General features: G+C 38.4%; 1 protein-coding gene across 2 annotated transcripts in view; it reads left to right on the top strand.

Moving 5' to 3' along the window:
• Positions 1-6,286: 6,286 nt before the first annotated feature.
• Positions 6,287-17,510, top strand: part of LIN9 (lin-9 DREAM MuvB core complex component) — a 32,738-nt gene continuing 21,514 nt past the window's right edge. Inside the window, exons 1-5 of one of the 2 annotated variants that reach the window (XM_009648180.2) lie at positions 6,287-6,534; positions 9,113-9,145; positions 10,177-10,271; positions 14,068-14,172; positions 16,107-16,240. In XM_009648180.2, the coding sequence (XP_009646475.1) occupies positions 10,269-10,271; positions 14,068-14,172; positions 16,107-16,240 (242 nt within the window). In that variant the 5' untranslated portion in view covers positions 6,287-6,534; positions 9,113-9,145; positions 10,177-10,268. The remainder of the gene's footprint in view (positions 6,535-9,112; positions 9,146-10,176; positions 10,272-14,067; positions 14,173-16,106; positions 16,241-17,510) is intronic. The other variant, XM_009648181.2, reaches the window with a different exon arrangement.

The following is a 17,510-nucleotide window of genomic DNA, read 5'->3' as shown; positions in this document are numbered from 1 at the left end:
GGGGGCGCGGGAACCGGGAGCCGGGCGGGGAGGGGAGGGCGTGAGTGTGCGGGGCACACCTGACAGCCTGCCCCGCCTGCGGGGGTGAGGGCGGTGCGGGGGAAGGAGCGTCCTGCCCTGGGGAAGGGGTGAGAAGCCCAGTGCTCCTGTCCCTTCTGCCGTCCTAGGGGGGAAGGAGGGCTTATTTACTCGTAGCTTGTCCGGGTACAGTGTGAGCACCTCTGAAGGACTGGTGGGGGGTTAAGGCATGCACATTGCATCTAGGGGGCACTGATAAATGCAGAGGGAAGAGCTCAAGGACCCTGTGTTGTGTGTCAGTAGATGAACGATAGTTGTATAGAAAGCATGAAAATATGTGCTGTCGTACATACGGACCTATACATCTACATAGGGTTTGTGTGGACAGCATTTTCAATGCACACAGGGATTAGATTAAAAACCTAGGTGTAGATGAAAATGATACATGTGTTGCTGTATATATGGATTCACACACAAGGTATTTGAATGTTACAGAAGAGGAAATTATTCAATGTAAAATGTGTCTACGCGCTCTCTTGATATGTCTTCTTATAAACTGTAAATACATGCCAAGCTAAAACCAGGGCATTTAGTAGTTTCAATAAATGTGCACACGGCAGGGTAGACTATATTTTTGTTGACGCTGTTTTGTGCATCACCGTGCAAGTTCATGAACATACCAACTATTTCTATGTCAGAATATTGTCAGAGAGGTGACTCAGAGTTGAAATCTTGCTTCTGACTGCTCTGTGTGGGTCTTTGTTTCAACTCCAACAACTGTTAGGAGAAAAATAGGTTAATATGCCTATGTGGCCAGTGTCGTTGTGTTAACCGAACAGATTGCTGAAAGATCATCATAAATTAAGGGTAGAACTGATGCTCTCCATTTGCTACAGCTCAGTCATGTATGCTGTACCGCATTAGAGTCTGATTAATACAAGTCATGGACCAACTGAGACAACCGTAATTAATAATTAGCAATGTTTTATTGCTTACTGAATCAACTTTCCCTCTTCACTGGAACAGACAGTGTTGAAGTTACTGTTCCTCCTTTTGCCTTACTCATCTTCCAGGGAAGGCACCATGTGTTTCAAGAAGTTAACGTAAAGTATGAAAAATAAATTTTTCACCTCTGCCACCTTTATATTGCCTACCATGGCATCAGAAAGATTTGACAGATGTGTTGCTTCACCTGTAACAGCTACTAGAACAGAGCGTATGACTTTCACTCACTGTGCTATACTGCAGACCCTTGCCAGTGGTGTCGTTACGGTATCTGCTCAGCAGGTGAAGCAGAAGACACATAGTGCCTGTATTTGCGAAGGTAATAGGCTTCCACTGTGCTAACCTTGCCCCTAAGGTTTGTATTTACCTAAGTTTGGTGCAAGTAAGGGATGTTTTGGTTTTTCATCAAATAGGGAGCTTCGTGTTTTCTGTAGTGTTGGTGAACTGCTAGAAATGTGAAAGTTTCAAAGAATGTTTGCCTTCTGCTTCCATTCCTGTTCTTTCCAATTTTGGTGAACTGGATGTTTTCAAATTACACTGTAACTGTTGCCGCACATAGCTCTTGCAGTTCCAGTCCTCTACTTAAAATGAAGATGTAAACTTAGTCCTGACTGATTTAACACTGACTTCATGCAGCTTTCAGTCTGCAACTTAATTTATAAGGGATAATAACAGTAAGCATTGCAAAATTGTTTTTGTAATCTCCCATAGTGGTGTGAAAATAAGTTCCTAAAAAAGTTAGAATAGTTCATGACTAACATACTTTCAGGTTTATGTATCATCCTTGTGAATTTTCTCCAGCATAGTTTATGGTAAAGTAGTAGATCATAACTGCATTTTCATGTAAAAGGAATTATAAGTAAATACAGCATACTCAGTGACAAGAAAACTGACGTTTTGTAGTGTGGTAAGAACTGTGCAGTTTCACTTTCAAGTTGGAAATCTGATTAAGTGGAATTTGTCCCAGAGTATTCTGATAGCACCTACTTGCCCTCTGGCAAGTTCTGTAATGCAGCTGGGCAGTGAATATTCCTTAACTCAGGAGGAAGATGAATGTAAGGCACGTAGTTGTCTCGTAATAGGCACTTGTTTTGTCTGCTAGAGTTACTATTGTTCCATTCTTCTCTAAAGTTAACATTTTGTCCTTTTGACACGGATAAGAGAGTTCACACTGACCACCTAAAAAATGAGGATGATGGCAGTGTGTAAGTTTACATGCATTTCTTGTACTTGAGGCCTTTTCTTACTAGTGCTGCCAGGGGAGAGGGATATAGTAACCTGGGATGGAGCAAAGTGCTGTGAAGAAAGAACAATTCTGTGGCAAATCCTCTAGCAGAAAAATTCCAGAATATTAAAGGTCCCAACTGCATAAGTACTTCCAATGCTAAAAACTGGATTTATATTTTGGAGACAAGGTTTGTTTCTGCAGACTGTTGGGTTGGTGCCCAATGAGTGACTAATTTTGGTCAGTGCATTTTTGCCCACCTCTTGTCTCCTGGTAATTTTGCAGTGGAGGTAAACGGCAGGCAGTTTTACTGCTGCAAACCAGATGACTATTTCTCTCTGTCTCCTCTCTCTGTTTCCTCTGTTAAGAGGAAAACAGTTGATTGTATTGGAGTGTACGTAATGCTGCCCCGTCTCTTGCTACTAGTAATAGCAATCTTATTTGTGGGTTATTACGCAGTTCTAAAGTGCACACAGTAAAACTGAGGCAAGACTTATAAAACAGGCAACGTGCAAATGTGTCTAGAAGACTGTCCTACTCCTGGTAGAGGCAGAGCTCTGCGGACAACAGCACAAGCAAAGCTACATCTTGGTGCATTCTTTTCTACAAGCGAGTCTGAATGAGGACGATGCCTGGAATCAGCTCTGTAAAAGTGAGAGTGAGATGCCATTTTTGACAGAAGTGAAAGCATGCTCAGCTAACTAAACTGTCCTCAGCACGGGGCTGCCACCAGGAGTAAACTGCTGAGCTACTGCGGAGTGCAGTGTTTCGGTGTTGTGCGTAGGCAAATGCCAACAAGTGGCAGGTGAATTGAAGCACAAAGCCAGACTGTAGTAGTGATGGGTGTCAAAGTGTTAACCTTTTACAGTACAAATACTGAAAACAGTCATATATTGCCAAATATCATATATTGGTAGACGTTGCTGGTACTGTTTCTAGGGGCTTGTGTTTTAGCACAGGCAGGAGAAGGGAAGGATCTTTCTGCATGGCCTTTTGTCCCATGGATGGATGCTGCAGCATAAGGGCAGCACTTCATGCAGAAATGATTGTCCTTACCCTTAATGTGGTTCACAGGCACCCTGCCCCTGCATAGCCAGTTGCTCTGCTCTGACGCTTTTCTGGACTTGCCACTTTCATTTTCCAGTCCTGAGGGGCCACCGCTGTGCTCTGGACATTTGAGGCAAAAAATCAGCAGAACTATATGAGATTACAGCATTTGGGAGAAGGCTCAAGATTAGTCTCGTGGCTGCTAAATAGTATCCACAACTAATAATTTTGGGATCATTTGTGCTGCATACCTTCAAAATTGTATGTTACCATGGTATCAGTGTATTGTCCATCATGAGAACATGGTGTTTCAAAAAGAGGGCTTTGGTATTGTGCTTATTGTCTGCACAAGTCCTGTAAAAGGTTTCACATGACTGAAAAACTGACTTGTGTCCAGTAGTTAAATTAGGATTTGGGAATACACAAATGTCAGTTTATTAGTGGGCTCATAACATGAGGGAAATACTGATTCGTGCTTGAAGCAAAAAGTTATTGTTAGGTTTTTTTATTTATTTACCTCTTCAACAAGCCCGAAGTTTTGGGGGAGCTTAAAAGCTACCCAGCGCCACTTTTTCCTCTGATGTGTGCTTTTTACTTTCCAAGCTTTCCTGAATAAGCTATCCTTAGTGGCCAATCGTTTGAGATGCTTCCTCTGCTGAAACAACTTGTGCCGTACTTGTGTAGATGAATGATCTCTCAGAGGGTTAATGACTCAATCTATAATAAAAGCTCGTGTTTTTCCCTTCTTCTGTGTGAGTTTCCTCTGTCATGCCATTTTTAGTGCCGGTGATGTAGCTTAATGACATAGGTTTTTGAGGCAGTCATGCAACCAATGTCAAAATAACTGCTCACCTGTGCAGAATTTAGACAAAATAGTGTAATGATCTGAAGAGGAGAGGTTTTACATTATGTAATTGCTTATCTGGATCCTAGAATTCTCAGTATTGATTTAGATATGCCCCTTTGTGCCCACACATTAGTAAAATCAGTAGTGATGGAACATCTCTGTAGTTACTTATGACCTTTATTTTCAAAATTGTAATCAGCTGTTATGAATTCATGATAAAAAAAAAAATCTGAAAATACTTTCACAAATGTAATGTGCTTGTCTGTGTTCCTGTTTAAATTTCAAGATCAGCTGTGGAGAAGCTGTATTTAAACTGCTTTGCTTATACATCAGGGCATCCACAACTGCCTGTATCGAATTGCAGTCATACTCCACCTCTTCAGTTACAGTATTTTCAAATGAGGGGAGGCAATAGATGCTTGTTTTTAAACTTAAACCCAACTTTAATTTTTGAAAAGGAGAAAAGCTTTTTGCATATTTTTTTTTTCCAATGCCTCAAAGCCTATCTCCACATCAGAAATACTTTTTGGAGGGCAAACTGTCAAGAGTTCCTTTTTAAGTCTGTTTACACTGCTTGCTGAGCAGCTGGAGGAGGCTTTTTAGGTTCTCTTCATGGTAATCCTCTGTACGCGCTCCCTTGTTCTGGGAGAAGGAGGCTGGGGCTAGAGGAACTATTCCTGGCGGCCGCGCTGGCACAGGGAGAGTGGCGGTTGAGGATGCGAGGAGCTGTCCATCCGCCAGACCCTGCAGCAGCAGCCACTGAAGCAGTTCTGGTTTCTAGCTGGCCTAGCATGAAAACATCAGGGTCCTTATCATGCTAGACTTGATGGACTTGAGGTTATTTTAATGTTGATTTTTTTTTATTCGGTTTTACATGAAATTCCTGAAAATCACTTCTTGCAAGTGTAATAAAATACATAAATACACTTATTCCTGACTCTTAGTTGCTAATGAGCTTCCTGATATCATGCTATTACATGCCTCATAATCTAGCACACAATTATTTTTACTGCACTTGTGGTACATGTATTTTACAGATTTATTGTTTTTTTTCCTAGGGCCATAGAAGGCCATTATAATCGTGTTGCATTCTTCATTGAACATGCTAGGACACTTGTGTTTGTAATTTCTGTGCATCAATTCTGTGCTTCCTTTTTAGCTATAGTTTTTTACTTAAAAATAGATGTAAACTTGGTTTAAAGATTTTGAATGACGGGGAGCTCGACATGCCCTTTCTTAGTATAGTTACATAAAATCTGTTAAACTTTGCATTCATTGCTAACCTGAACTTATCCAATGTAATTTTCTGACAAATAGATCTAGTTATGCCATTCCTTGTAAGAGAAGGCTGCAGAGCTATTTACTGCCTGACTTATCTTCCTTTGTAGATACTTGTGATCAGTGCAGATCTTGACCTTCTTTGGGAAGAACAAGATTGGAATGTCTTGACTTTCTCGCAATAAGGCATGTTTTTAGATCTTTAGATCTTTCTCCTAGCTCTGTTCTGAATCCTTTTCTAGTTTTTCAAAGTTAGTCAAGTGTGAACACTGTGTTCAAGTAATTAATTTGCTAACAACATAGGCAAAGCAGTACTTAGTAGGATACCAGGACAAGTCTATGCCAATCGGGCAGTTTGCACTGGAGTAGTATGCTGGCATAGGCTACTGAAAGCAGGCCTTCTAATTCCTGAGCCACCACTGTGCTGAGCTGGCTGCGCGTCTTCCCTAGGTTGAGTTTTTTTACTTTCAGTGTTACGAAAGTTACCTCCGTGATCCTCTGAACCCAGAAGAGCTGGAAGTAGATTTGGTTGTAATACCCTAAATGATGCATAGGCCTTATTTCTTCGTTTCCACCCACTTGTTTTTTAAGTGTTTGATGTTTGTAGAAATGAAACCTGTGTCATTGTCATAATAGGTATTTACGTTCAAGCATGTGTGTATATTCTACTTTAATCTCTATGTTTATAATTAGAATGCTGGTTAAAAAGACTGCCTATGATTATATATTTGTTTTTCAGAACAGGAGTGTACAAAATTACTGGCATTTAATGTGAGGCTGGGATATTATAAATCTAATATTTATTTTAACTAAAATTTTGGATGGTTTTAATAGACTTAATCTATCCTGAATCACTTTGCAATTTTTATAGTTTTTGACATACTTTTATCTGTATTAAATATTGGTTGTTTTTTATTGTAACTCATTATTGCTTAGAAGATCATCCTAGTTTCTGGTTTTGTGGCCCCGGTAGGATGTACAGTACTGCCAAACTAAATGGAAAAAGTAGGGAGATGTGCTGTATTCCTTGAAGTTTGATGGTGTTGCAAGTAGCCCCTAAAATCAATATAGAAGAACTTGACAAGAAAACCCATGTATCATCGTTGCCTTTAAGGTAAAATTAAGCTTATAGACATCTCCATTGTCATTTTGATATATTACGTGTATTCTAATGCTTTAAACTACAGAAGTGCTGTTGTTAATAATTTTCTGCAACTTGCTACATTAAAATAGTTTAGTTTAACTTTGAACTTGCCTAGGTCAGGAATTTCTTATTTGGAAACTTATCTTCCTAAACAAAGATGCCCTTTTCTGGTTACATTACTTTAGTTGCAGGTTAAGTGAAAACAAATGAGCAGCCTTATTCTAGCATGCATCTGTTGAAGATTAACTATCCCATGTGGAAAAGTCCTTGGCAAGTAATGCTATTCTGGAGTGTTAATCTTATAAAGCTAGAAGGTAGCGCAGTAACATTCTGCTGTCCATCACTTCTCCAGCTGTTGTTTCTGATGCCAGTTATCTAATGTCCTGCTCTGCTGGCCCATCATCACTCTCGCAGGTGAAGTATCCAAGTTTGGTGGTTAGCAAAGGATCTCAGGCACTTCAGCTGTGGATTGACACCACCCCCCAATATAAAGCTTTGCTGCCTCTTGCTGAGTGGTTTCATTTCCATTTTTGGCATACTCACCCTTGACTGAATTGATTGAACTGTATTCATATGAGCAAGATGGTCAGAAAAAGAGGGCAATGATTGTACGTTCGGTCTTACAGATGAAGTGCTTTGAGATCTTTCACGATAGTGATCCATTCTGAAAAGCCAGCATCTTCTCCATTTGACAGTCCTGATGACCCTGCTTCTGCCTCTCCATCCACTGAGACATGTACTTGCCCCATGTTCTTGAAACGCGTCTACTTATTAATCCCTGCACGTGTTTCCCACCATATTTGATGTTAATTTGGGGGGGACACCAGTTCTTCACTGTTCTTACTTTTCAGGACTTCATTCTCGGTTGATAGCAGGGTACCATGTATTTATGCAAGCACAGTATATGGTCTCTGATTATTAGTATGAAATTAAAAAAAAAAAAAAGCAAAGGCTTTAATCCTGTGATACCTTTAATGTACATCTTAGTTACAAGAGCTGAATTCACTGTGAATCAGATCATCATAGAAGCATGTTCCTGTACCAGTCACTGTTAGGCCTCCAACCCAAGAAAGGTGATGTATCAGAAATGTGCAAGAAGGACAACAGTACAGCCCAGGTTCATCACCTTGTTTTTGACATGTAATCCCATATGTTAACTGTTGTAGATTTGAAGAGCTTGGGAGATATGAGGGTGTGGAGGCCCTCTAAACCACCAGTGAGTCAAAAGTACTTCTATTTCACATATTAAACATTTTAAATTTTTTTTTAATAATAGAAACTTTCTTTTTCTTTTTTTATAGAACTTTTTTTAACACATGGCATCATAAGATGGCAGCAAACACAATACTATGATGAAAAAATGAGGAATGTAGGTGGTTTTTTTGCCATTGCTGCACCTGTATTCTCTTCAACAGTCCATCCCAAGCCAAAATACCCTGTTCCCCTGGAAAGGGACAATAACTTATTTTTTTGGCTCTGTGATATTCCCTGGAATGTATCCTCTTAGAGGCAAGGATCTCTGGCACTGTCAAATTAGTGGTGTTAGGACCTAGATACAGGGAAGCCACAAGAAAAGGGATTTCCAGACCTTTGGAGTCAGAAATGTTCTTGGAACAGCAGCTCCAAAGAGAAGCCAAAGGAGGGAGTGGGGAAAGCGAAGGGGAAAAGAGGATGCAACATAAGAAGGAGTGGTTGCAACATGGGAACATAACTGGAAAGGTAAAGTTGATTTGAGAGACAAGGATCAATCTGGGGAAGCATTGTCATGCAGAAATATCATTCCCTTCTGCTAATGTAGTTGCTTCAAACAGCTCATTCTTAGAGAGACGTTTGAAAATTCCAGAGCATGAAGGCTGTAGTCAGGCCCAGTTTTGTCCTTCCTGGCCCAGAAGCAATGCAGAGGTCCTACAGATGCAGCAGAAGGGGAGCAGTGAAATGTTGATGGATGCATTACACAGTTTGAACAGTTCAAACAAACTAAGGGTCCTGTCTGTGTTTATAATATGTGAATCTGCTGCCTTTCTGAATAAGGAGGTTCCACCAGGGGGCAACTAACTATCCATCTCCCTACTTGCGAACCAAGCTTAAAGAGCATAAATTACTGATTTTGTGGAAATTTTTGGCATTGAAGAATTTGTAGAAAGTATTAAAAGAAAGAGGAAGAAGTGTCGTTACCATTTCCTTGTCAGTTGTATCTTTGCAACTGCATCAAACAAGCCGCTGCATGGAAGTATGTAGTTTGGACATAAAGCTTGTTCAGAATTTGCTGTGTTAAACAAAAGTGCTCAGCATCTGAAGCTGTTTTGTAGATGTAAAACTAAAGGAAAAAACAAAACATGAATATGCCTTCAAGATTTATTAGGTAATAAACTTATAATGCTATACATGGTGCCATGGAGGGCACACTGGGTTCACTCACTCAGCTGTGAAAGACTTAATATTAAATTCCACTTTCTGCCTAAGAATTAATTAAGAATGAGTAGGCTGTGCAGAGGTTGTATGGTTTGAAATAACTTATGATTTATGTGGACTTTTTGATATATTGCAGGTTCTTCAGCAAAAGCACTTGTGAGCTTGAAAGGTAAGAAATTAATGTGTTATTTACCTGTACCCAGTTTGACTTTCAGGTATACTTAGTTTCTGGCTTCAAAAAGTTCAATAAAATAACACCAAAGAAGGGGTTTTGTTGAAATATAGTTGGTTTCATTGTGGATACTTGTTAGTTCTGTAGACTAATAATCCTTGGTGGTTGAAACTACATATATTGTGGTGTATTTAGACACTGCTCTTCTGGGTAAAATTCTTGAAATGTGTTTTTTCTTCCTAAGTACTGCCTAGGCGTCAGGTTTGATGAGAAGATTGAGGTAATCTTTCCTCTCTTGAGGATGAGATAAGAGAAGGATTCTTAGTGAGACCTGTACATGTGACAAAATTTACATTAGGAAGGAATTTCAGTCTCATTGTGTTTTCCATCAGCAAGATGTGGGCTAAATCAATAATATGTTTCTTGTATCTTTTTCTTTGAAGTTGTCTTCATGAATATTCGTACAAATTTTGAATGCTTATAGTCTGTCCAACAATAAAAGTTTCTTTATATATTACAAGGCTCCTATTACACAAGGAAGAAGACATGGTCTGTTGAATGTGTTGTAACTAATATTGGTTTGTTTCAATTAAATTTGATTTGCTTGCTGGCGTGCCCCCACTTAATCATTTTTTAGAACCAGAAGGTGGCCAGTTCTTATAGAGCTTTACCTTCTCCCGGTTTCAGTTATAGCCACAGTACAGCTGCCTTAGATGTAACTGATTCTAGCAAAGGAGGTTTCAAGAAATCTAAAAGTTGTGAGGAGTAAAAAATAGTTTGTTCAAGTTTCTCCTTGTACTAAAAATCTCTTTCAATTTTTTTTAATTAGTGTTCAGAACGATTTAATAAGAATATTGAAATCTAAAATCTTTTTGTAGCTGAATCCAAAGAAGACATTGCAAGTAATAAAAATATATTAATAGTTGATGGTGTTATACTAGCTTTTGGATAGTAGTTATGTTAAAACCTATATATATGTGTGTGTGTATATATATATGTATATTAATTACATGATTTCTTCACAACAGAGGGAAGTTTATCCAGTTCGTGGAATGAAAAGTATAATTCTCTGCAGAAAACACCCCTTTGGAAAAGCAAGAATGCTGGTTCTGCAGTGGAAATGGTAAGAAGCAATAAAAAGACAACTTCAGGACTGGTAAAATGCTGTAAAGTGAATCAAATTTAGGATCAAAAAATTTGGCTGAGATTTATAGTTTCATAATTTCCAAATGTTAAACTATGTCCTTCACAAGTAGTCTACACAGTTTGGATATGAGATGAAAACATACGTTATAAATGAATAATCAAACAAATTAAATTACTGAGCTTGTTCAAGATAGCTCGTAATAATTTTCTCTCTTTCTTTTGTAAAGCAAGTGCTGTGTGAAATGTTTGTACTGTAGCTACGACCTTGAACTTGGAATCACCATTTCTGATCAACCATTTGTGTTATCTCATGAAATATCTCACTTCTAATTATGGCTGAGAACTGATGCATAAAGAAAAAGAAGGGAAAATGTCATAATGCACTTCCATCATTGTGCCTTCTGGGGTGCAGATTTTAATAAAAATAAAGGAATGTCAGTGAAATGTCATGTAGTATTCTGAGAGGTCTCATAGGAGACCTTATGTTAAAGAATAACCTCTGGGTGGGGGAATGAAAGGTAATGAGCCTGCAGCCTCCAAGGGCATGGGTTGGGTGTTTGTGTTGTCCATTTCCCTCTTTCTTTTTGAAATATTCCATTGTTGCTTCTTTCCCTGTTGTATCACATTCGCTTTTCTTGATTATTCTCAACCTCCTCTATCTTACCGAATTATGTGATTTTTGGTTTGGTTTTGCCACCGGCAATATTGCACCCAGTGCCTTGTTGTCTACATCTGCAATATCGTGTGCTCTTTTTGCTGCACCCTGAAGAGTATACGAAATAGGCAGATCTTTCTCCCATGCTCTTCTGGTGTCACCACCTTCTACAGCAATTGTGACCAGCTTGCCAACTATCACCTGGTTTTTATTCAAATCATCATTTTTTGTGAACTGTTCACTCATTGGAAGGGAAACGTTATGATTGAAAACTATCACACTTGCCTTCTCTGTACATAATCAAAATATCTGAGCAGCATCCATAGAGCGTTAAGTAATGGGACTAACATCTGTCATATGTAGCTTGTCCTGTGATCTCCTCCCTGTAAAGAGAAAATTACACAGAGAAGGTATTTATTTTAGGATTCACCAAGATAGATAATATATATACACACATAGGTTGCTATGTGTTTATGCTAGAGAACATAAAGTCTGCAAAATGCAGTTTCAGATAGTGACAAGGACTTTGTGATGGCCCTTAATTCCTGCCGGAGTTCTTGTTACAGTTTTCAGCTGTTCACAGGAATGCTTATCTTTTCACAGAAACAAGCCTTACTGGTAATTTAGAAGATCACCTGTGCAAAAGAACCAAAGTCACTAGCCATAACATAACATTTGTACGAAAACTGTGTCAATTGTTAGGTATGCTGACTATAGGTATTAAAAATAAAAAGTCAAAATTTGAATGTAGCTCAGTATTCTGTAAATAGCTGGGAGAAAGATCAGAGGATAGCCTGATATGTTCTCAGTGACCCGTGTTGCTGAGATGTGATGCAGTCTTCTGTACTAGTTTTGAGTTCCTGAACACTGGGAGTTTTGCAGATACCTTGTACTGCTTGTTGAAAAATCTTTCCAAAAATGCTTGACCTATTTAGCTAATGTGGATGATACCTCTTTGCAACGCTTGTTATTTTGTTCTCGTGTGAGGCACTGGCAATCCAGACTGATGAAACACTCTTATCATTTTGGATAGTTCCTTGGAATAGAATTTGGCAGCTTCTGTTGAGGGTTGTAAAACAGTTCTCTTGATCTGGATCATAGCCTTAGCATAAGGTTGAAGGAACTCTTAAGTTTTGTCTAGATTGTTTTAGCATTTGTGTTCCTGTGTTGACACATGCTTTTCATCTGGTATAGTGTCAGAAAGTCAAGAAGAACTATATAGACATTTGGGAGAAAAATGTCATTCTGGAACCAGCATCTCAAATGTCAAGACTAAAATATAATTTGCAAGTGTTCAATAGGAACCTGGCTCTTCATCCTGTGGGCAGAATGCTGTGATTAAAAAGCCCTGGAGTTCTGTGATTAAGGGCTTTTATTGTGGGAACAGGACTGTGGATTTTGTTTCTTGCTCAAAAGTTAGAGTTCTGACCTTTTTTAGGGTGATGGTTTGTCAAGGATGGCAGAGATGTTATAAAAGAACATAAGACATTGTAATTGAAATTTAAGATTGTTCTTAAGATTCAGTGAATTGGAAGATGTGAAGAACTCAATGTATCATCTAGGTGAAGAGAGAAAAACAACATCCGTAACAATTAATATGATAAACTAATTACTATGTCAATATGATGTGGGCGCCATTTGGGTTACCTTGCTGATACATAGTTCCTCTGTTTGGGGGGTGCGTGTGTCTCTCCTGGTTTGTAACATCTACAAGGAATGGTTGTTTTTCCTCTGTACGCTGAATGTGCTTAGGTGTGTGGCACATACAGGGCACTACTGTTACTTGAAAACACTTGTGTAGTTATATTTATAAAATATGTATAATTTAGAGAAAGGCAGGCACGTTTCCCTGGTCCAGGTGTTGTCACGGCATGGGACAGACAGATTTTTTTGCTACCACTAATTAATTTAATAGAGAATATATCTCTTCAGACAGATACTTTAATCAGTCACAAACTTATTAAAAGCCTTTCTTAAGTGTAAACGCTTATTAGTGAAGTTTTGTTTCACTTTGATTTATTTTGTTTCTGATTCCTGTTAAGGGCTTATCTTTGTCATCAGTATTCCTCACATTGTGGATGTTATAGATTTCATACCCATATCAGTTTGTAGCACTTTCACCATCTGTACCGAAGAGAAATCTGCATTTGTTCTGCCTTTACTCATCACCTTTGTAAATAGGTTGAAATACAAGGAACACTACAGGGTGCAGTCTTGAGGTTCTGCAGATCAGACGCATTTCAGTTGTGGCTGGCTCCTGTGCTGGGCCACAGTCTTCATGGAAGGAAAAGCTGCTTGCTCTCAGCTCTAACAGCCAATCATAGGTTACTCTTTTGTCCTCATGACAAGTTTTTTGTCGTAGGCATAACTAAAAGGAAGTATTTTTTTTATGACATGTATTTGCAATATGGTTTCTTGTTTCAGTCAGGCTTCTTATTCCCTTTGAGCTATAACATCTTGGCACACAAGTAAATTTTAGGTAGCATAAATTCTAAATTCTTCTCTTCTGATATTTTCACGTAACTTATTCAAGCTTAAGTTTCTTCAGGCTTCAGCTTCTTAGCATTTTGCAGTGTAGGCACTTTCAATGAGTTTAAAAAAACAACAAAGCCACAATACTTCATTAGAGTCATAAGAATTCCTTGCTAAAAAATTGTATCTGGCTAATGTTTTTACTGAGAACATACCAAAACAATGCACTGTTTGAATAAGCTTTTTTTATTTGACCCAAAATTCAGAACAAACTGTTTAACAGATGTGCTTACACCCAAAGCAAGGACTATTTTAAGCTTATATACACAAGTGTTTAGACACCTAACTCCTCTGGAAGCAAGTGGGAGTTAGGTTCTAAATACTTCCGTGGAACTGGGCCAGCAGTATAGTAATGGGTTATAGTTAGCATTGGAAAGCCTGGAATCTTAAATTTGCTCTTCTCTTCTCTCAGCCCTTAGATCTCTAACTGCTAGGAGGCACTATTTATCGTGTACCATGTGCCTTAAAACCAATAGGTGGCAAGAGAAAAGGCATTCCATTTCTCTCACTGTAAATTCTGTGCATGAACAGAGAAATTGGATTTTTTTTTTTTCTTGTAATTCATTCTTAATTTTGATACATGCAGCCCTTCAGAAATTCAAAACGGAGTCGACTCTTCTGTGAAGAAGATGACAGACAAATAAACACAAGGTCACCCAAAAGAAATCAGAAGGTTGCAATGGTTCCACAGGTACCTATGTGTATGCAGATATTTTTACCAAAAAGGGGAACAAGCCTATCTGTGGTAGTTGAAAATTAGAATACGTTTGCTTTTCAAGTTGCATTATCAGTTTATGAATATTCTTGTGAGGAAAGCTGTTGCTAGGAACAAGCCACAATTCAAAACAGATTTATATTTTTCTTCCTCACAACAGGGTTACTCTGTTTATGGGAGTACCTGTTCTTTTTGATCCTGGACATAAGCATACAGAGCTAGAAAAGATTCCAGACTAATTACCCATCGTGCTTCTGCAAGCAATCATATCCTGTAGTCTGCATAAATTTAGTCAGTTTTTAACTGAAGCTGAATAGGTTTCTTGCACTGACTATATCATTTAGAACCCTGCTATAGAACTCAGTGTATTCCAACAGTTAGGAACTTGCTCTAGATTTCTGCCTAAAGGTATTCGTGGCCATCCATGCCTTCTTGATCCTGTTATGATGTCGTCCTCCAATTCAAACAGCTTGTTTTTCTGCTCCTCAGCTTGGCTGTCTACTCCTTGATATAGCACAAAAGAGCAGCTGTAATTTCTCTCAGCCTTTATTTGCGATGTTACAGGGCAACATCTCTTAGTCTCAAAGAATTGGCTCTCTAGTTCCTTTGTCGTCCAAATCACTTCTCTGTACCATCACCTTATGAGCCTGAATTTGCCGCACTGAAAAAGTATTATTTGAATACTGGTCTTTCTTACCTTCTGAACTGTACTGTGCACTGTCAAACAAGGAAGGCTTAGCAGTTGCCATTTTGCTGGGTCCATTTGGTCAGAGATGAGGACCGTGACATTTTCTCTCTATCCATTACCATGATTTCTTAACAGTAGAAAGGCCTGGATAATATTCTAAGCCTGGTTGGTTTGTACGTAAATGTCTGCTTCAGGAGGTCCAGTGATTGCTAGATAAACATTTGTGAGGGACTGCAGCTGCCATAGCTCACAGATCTTGCTGTCCTGCTAGGCTTCGTTTCCTGGAGTTCCAGTGGGAGAAATGGGACCTGTCTCTAGAAGGTAGTGGTTAAGCACAGCAGGAGCCAGTAAGGTGCCTACCTTATGCTTTATCCTATTATTGCTGCTGCTAAAGGTCAAAATACTTTTGAGCATTTGGGGAAGGATAACAACTGATTACGGCGTGGGGACCCAGTTAAACTAATATTCTCAAAAAGCTGTTATTTGTTGCAAATAAGGTCTTTTTTCTGTCAGTTAAGACAGCCATCCCTGGAACAAAATTACGGAATTATTTTTCTACAGCCTTGTTTAAACGCAGGTCTATGTATTACGCATGTAAGTACAGTGCCTAAGACAGTGTCTCTTCTGCAATTTATAAAATCGCTTTCAAATGTAGTTAAAACTTGATTGCTTATGTCCATGCTAGTTTCTCTTGCAGTTTTCTGAAAAGCAGACACTCTGCTCAAAGCTTTGGCTGTATTACACTCCTGTGCTGGCTTTATCCTCACTTCAAGAGGCGTTAGCAAGAGTAGAAGCACTGGTGCAAATCAGGCAGTTGGTGTTGCTGCCATCTGAGCTGCAGTATCACATGTGCTCACTTGAGACAATGTTCAGTGGTGCCTCAAACTTTTGAAGTCTGTGTGTACTTTAGTGCCATGCTACTGTTACCAGTAATGTAGTTTCAGTGTTGGAAAATGTTTCTGTTAAAGAGCTTTGTCCAGAGATAATTTGTTGTATTGATGCTGCTGAAGTTTGCCTTCTGTTATGTTTGATGGCATTGCTGATATAAAACAGTAAGGATTATTATAGATCTGCAACAAAAAAATTGTCATGAAACGGTATGTGCGATTAAAATGTAACATTTATTAGTGTGCAAACTCTAATCAAGAAAATCTAGTTTAATTATTGGAATATTGAAGAATGTTAGACTGTGCTTAACTGTTTCTTTTGTTTTACTACATAGAAGTTTAATACAACAATGCCAACGCCAGACAAGAAAGCATCACAGAAGATCGGTTTAAGGCTTCGTAACCTGCTCAAACTTCCCAAAGCTCATAAGTGGTGCATATACGAATGGTTCTATTCAAATATAGATAAGTATGTTTGTTTTATATAAGTATCTCTTATTAGTATAGAAACAAGTAATTTTCTGAAACTGAGCTGCAAATTTCCATATATTGGTTAGATACTCCAAAGTTTTTTCTTAAATTATTAGTTATTGAAAATTATATCATTGTTTTGTTTTTGTTTTTTCTCTTTTTTTAGAATGAGCAACCTACTTGGGTAGTCTTCTATGCAAAGCCTTCCTTCATGGAAGTAATTTTCTTGTTATCACCTCTATCTCTACCAGATACAAGATTTTATTCAAATGTTTTTAGCATCTTAAGTATGAAGTTATCAGAACACTTAGACTTTTTTTGAACCCTTGGATCAGTGTTATACACAGGGGATGGGAAGGAGACTGCTTCTTCATAAGGTGCTGCTTCCCTAAAAGCTGTTAATGTTGATTTGGGATATTTCTCCCCCATCATCCTGTTTTTATTGTGATCACTAATAGAGCTCCAGGTTGTGACTGTTCAGCTGTTGTGTAGGTATCTGTGTCCTTTTTGGATCTCCTACTCTATCTCCTAGACGGTTTCTGCAGTTTGTGTCTCAGTCTTTGGCACTTGTTCTCTTAACGCCACGAGCAAGGTGGTGTGAATTGTTTAAAAGAACCATTTTAATGTAGTCCCTAATCATGAAAACCTAAAAATCCTAAAATGTAAAAATCATTATTGGTGAATGGATTCTTAAAATGTACACTGATTGATTAATAGATGAAACACTAGTGTTTAATATTCTAAAGAATGGCTTCAGAGTTAACACGCATTCTTTTCCAGAATTTATTCATAACAAAATAATTACTGGTTTTCCTTCCTATTTTAATCACAATTGCTGTGGCTGTTTTCCTTAACTGAGAAGGCAGTCATAGCAACAGGAAAACATTCTGGGATATGTTCATCACAAGTAGAAAAATTATATGTCCGTTTTAGTTAGTTTTAAATTCATCATCTGTAGGATTTAATTCCTTTAAAAGAAGTAGTCCATGCTCCCCGCCCCCCCTTATTTCAAAACAAAGAACCCAAACTCTACTTATTGCTAGTAGCAATTTTAATGTGACACTTATAATTATGATTTTTTTACAACAGTCCAAGAACTCCTAGTTTGTTCTCAAATAATTATCTGTGGACCTTTAGGTCTAGTCTAGTAGACTAGAGTTTGAGTTTAGCAGGTAATTCTGAAAACCTCTTTGACAGTTATCAAGATATGCTTGTAAAGCTAGTAAGATATGATCATGTTAGGATATTGTAGTTTACTAGGAAACTGC

This window comes from Egretta garzetta, unplaced genomic scaffold (genome assembly GCF_000687185.1).
Source record: "Egretta garzetta isolate BGI_Z169 unplaced genomic scaffold, ASM68718v1 scaffold11, whole genome shotgun sequence".
NCBI classification, from domain to species: Eukaryota; Metazoa; Chordata; class Aves; order Pelecaniformes; family Ardeidae; genus Egretta; species Egretta garzetta.
Note: the sequence above shows the minus strand (reverse complement) of the source record. Positions and strands in the feature narration are given on the sequence as shown.